Source organism: Neophocaena asiaeorientalis, unplaced genomic scaffold, assembly GCF_003031525.2.
Source record: "Neophocaena asiaeorientalis asiaeorientalis breed wild unplaced genomic scaffold, Neophocaena_asiaeorientalis_V1.1 C49047920, whole genome shotgun sequence".
Taxonomy (NCBI): Eukaryota; Metazoa; Chordata; class Mammalia; order Artiodactyla; family Phocoenidae; genus Neophocaena; species Neophocaena asiaeorientalis.
In genome coordinates, this window is record NW_020185164.1 from 1 (window position 1) to 3,523 (window position 3,523).

The following is a 3,523-nucleotide window of genomic DNA, read 5'->3' on the forward strand; positions in this document are numbered from 1 at the left end:
AAAAAAAAAAAAAACAACAACCTATAAAGACAAAAAACATCATCATCATCTACTGCTGTTGCTCCTTAAACCGCGTTTTGGAGGTCCTGGCCAAACGTGTACTTTCCTGACTTAGGATGCGGAATAAAAGGAGAACACACTGAACTCCGACAGAAAGGAAGTGGCCCTTCAGGGGGAGCAGCATCCCTGGGCCCCGCTGCCTGGCCTCGCGCAGTGAGCGAGCACTGCACACAGGAGCCACTCTTCTACGCTCCTTGCCCACAAGACTCACAGAGGTCCCGGAGACGGCTGTGGGGAGAGGAGATCCAGCAAGTTCCTTTCTGCAGAAGGGCTCTGGACACCACCACCCGGCAGTGTGCTGGTGGCAGGGTTCCTCTTTTCCTGACCGCAATTCTGACTCGCAACCTGTCAAAACCAGGAATGACTAAAGTAAGGCCAGGGCATGAGTGACTATGAGCCATGGTGACATCGTGGCACAGCTCTCCTGACCCCAAAGCCCAGGCTTACTACACTTCCTGGGGCAGGTGGAGAAAGGTCAAGAGGACATGACTCCTCAGCAGACCTTTAGTAAGCAGGAGCCTGGATACAACAGAAAAGGGTAGGGAAGAAGGAGAGCAAAATCCCTCCAGGGGTTCAAGCCAGACAGTAGAGGTGAGGATGAGGAAGAGGCTTTGGACCTCCGAGTCCACGGTGCCACCAGGCTATGCTGTAACCCTCCACCCTCCCCCAGGCACTGCTGCCCTCATGAAGGTAGGTTTGAGGGACTTCCCCTCTCCTCTCCGGTCCCTAGGAAGAGCTTCCTTACCTTTTTGGTAACTGGGCCATCACTGATCCCTGTAAAGAAGGAACAGAGTGAGATGCACATCCGTAGCTCTACCCGATATGGAGACTGATACCATCATCCTTTCTAGAACATTTAGAAAGCCTAGACAAAACAAATTACCCAAAGTCATTCAACTCATTCATGGCAAATCTGAAACTGAGTACCGGGAGGACCTCTCTGAACTTCCCGGTATACCCAATTCCTTCTAAGAACCGGCACACTCTCACGAGGGGGAAGGGGCTTACTCTCTCCCTGGGAATCAGGACCATTCTGTGCCTGCTGCCCCTAAACAGCACCCTCACCTAAGGCTGCCAGGTCGTGATGCAGTAAAGATGGCGCCACAGTCCCAGCCTGCTCGGATCCACTGTCCACCTCCAAGTCAATCAGGGGGCAGTTCTTCATGCAGCCTGTTGGATTCTGAAAGACTAAAAAACAGATAGTTAGGAAAACAAGTCAGTCAGAATAAGAGCAAAGTCTCCACTTAAAGGTTATCAGTTTCCCTCAGGCCTCCTCCCAATCAAAAGACATCACATCACCCCACCCTTAAGCACACCCCAGATGAACCTTCCACCTCAGCTGACTGGCTTGACTTACAGCCTTGAGTGGCATGTGAAATACGAGGTAACCAGAGGAACTGCCTTCCCACCCCAGTAAACACAGAATCCTCTAATGGTCCATTCAACCTGGACAGTAGCAGAGCTGACTGCTCCAGGTCAGAGGCCTTTGAGGTTCTGACCACAGTGAACCAGAATCATCTCGAGTGCTTGATAAAAATGCAGGTCCCAGTTCTAAGTAGTCTTGATTCAGAAGGTCCAAGAATCTGCATTTTAACCAGTACTCCAGATGATTCCGATTTAGCTAGCCTGACACTAGGAAACATCTGAAGAAGGTCATATTTTTTTTGGTGTGAGCTCCCATAAGTAAGCACTCATGAGAGGTGCAATCCAAACCTGGGCACGGTATAGCCACCGCTTCTGTTTACAGCCAAAGCTAGTTCCAGCCTAGCAGTCAACCCGTGATGGCACGTGGGGCAGAGGCTGGCTATATAAAACCAATTCTCAAGGGAAAGGGAAAAGAGGACATGCTCTCTCATTTCTATACCATAACCCAGAGTGTTCAGGGATCCATTTCTTTCCCGGTGTTTGCAGGCTGCCCCACGGCAGAGGGTGGGAGAGGCTCTCTGCACATACCTCTGGAGACAGGTATGTCTCCCAAAGAGCTGACCACTGTGTTCCCAAAGGTGACACGGCCCTCCATCACCTGTTTGTACAGCAGAACTCCCTGGGTGAGGAGGTCATTTGCCTGGAGAACCTCCGCTGAAGAATGAGAGAAAAATCAGAATCCCCTGGTTTAGCTACCAACAATCTCAGTCTTTTTTAAGCCACGCCACAAAGCAGCTGTCACACGGCTCTACCAGGTTCAGTATATCCATGCCTCCTGCCCCCAGATCACGAGATCAGTCCCCTGGCACACCCAGTCACTCAACCCCTGAACCTCAACACTTTCTTCGCAGGATGTAGGAGGAACCAAATTTTTTCACTTTCTTTGTCTGTACTGTCCAATATGATGGCCAACACTTGAAATATGGGTCTTTCAAGTGAGGAACTAAAACTTTAATTTTAATTCAAAACTTAAAGCTATTTTGTCAATGTGGATGCAAATATTAAAAAAATTTTTTGGTACTTTATTCAGTTATTGGGAAGCATGTAGGAAACAAGTTGGTACACGAATCTACTTTTTCACCTGTAAGTTTTATAAAATCTAAGTACAGATCAAGTATTCCTGATGAAAATCTGACATCCAAATTGAAACATCCTGTAAGTATAAAATACGCAGTCGATTTCAAAAATGTCAAGAGTATCTCATGATCTGGTTTACCTGCAAGAAAGCCTCTCCTAGGAGACAGACAGAACAGCAACAGGGCCAGGGGCTATGCATAACACTGCAGGCCATGGTACTAGGAAAACACTGCAAGAGCGACCAACTATTCATTTCCTGTCAATTTTTAAACTGGATAGAAGTTGTGAACTAACACGAGGTTGAATTCACCTGGCAAAGTGTTTTATTTGGCATGTGCAAGGTGATTAAAATTTAAATTTTGTGACCTCTGACTTCATTGCAACCGGAGGAAATAACGGGTTTAGATAATAATTACATCACAAAAAACCCAGAAAACCAGATACCATGGGCCTCTTCACATCACCTGCGAAGCATTCTTGCTCCCCAGCACACGCCCTGCCATTTGAACCTGAATCTGAACAAGCCTCCTGATCCAATTTATAAGAAAGCAGGAATTTCAGAAATCTCAGGAACAGAGAAACATTAAATACCATGGGAGATGCCATCGGAAAACTGAGACCAAGAGAAACTCTGCAAGTCAAAGGACGTGTTTTTCATGCATGAAGTAAAAAAGAACAGGGGCTACCCATTAAAAGGGACTTAAATATCAACCAATTACAAAGCGTGGTTTTTCTTTTTGATACTGATTTACAACAAACTTTAAAAAAAGAAAGAGGGTCAACAAGGAATGATTAGAGGGAAAAATGCCCAGGAAAATCTGAACACTGACTGGTTACTTTGAAATGTTTGGAATTTGCTTAAAAATAGAATTGGGAGGACTTCCCCGGTGGCCCAGAGGTTAAGACTCTGCGCTTCCACTACAGGGGGCACGGGTTTGATCCCTGGTCGGGGAACTAAGAT

The 3,523-nt window shown here is 46.9% G+C and overlaps 1 protein-coding gene across 1 annotated transcript; it reads right to left on the reverse strand.

The window, feature by feature from the left end:
* Positions 1–81: 81 nt before the first annotated feature.
* LOC112392079 (ADP-ribosylation factor-binding protein GGA2-like) lies at positions 82–2,166 on the reverse strand. Its single transcript, XM_024733610.1, has 4 exons — positions 2,014–2,166; positions 1,126–1,248; positions 806–834; positions 82–405 (listed from the first exon to the last, which is right to left on the reverse strand). Exons 1-4 carry the CDS (start codon positions 2,078–2,080, stop codon positions 268–270), a joined length of 357 nt encoding a protein of 118 aa, XP_024589378.1. The 5' UTR covers positions 2,081–2,166; the 3' UTR covers positions 82–267.
* Positions 2,167–3,523: the final 1,357 nt, after the last annotated feature.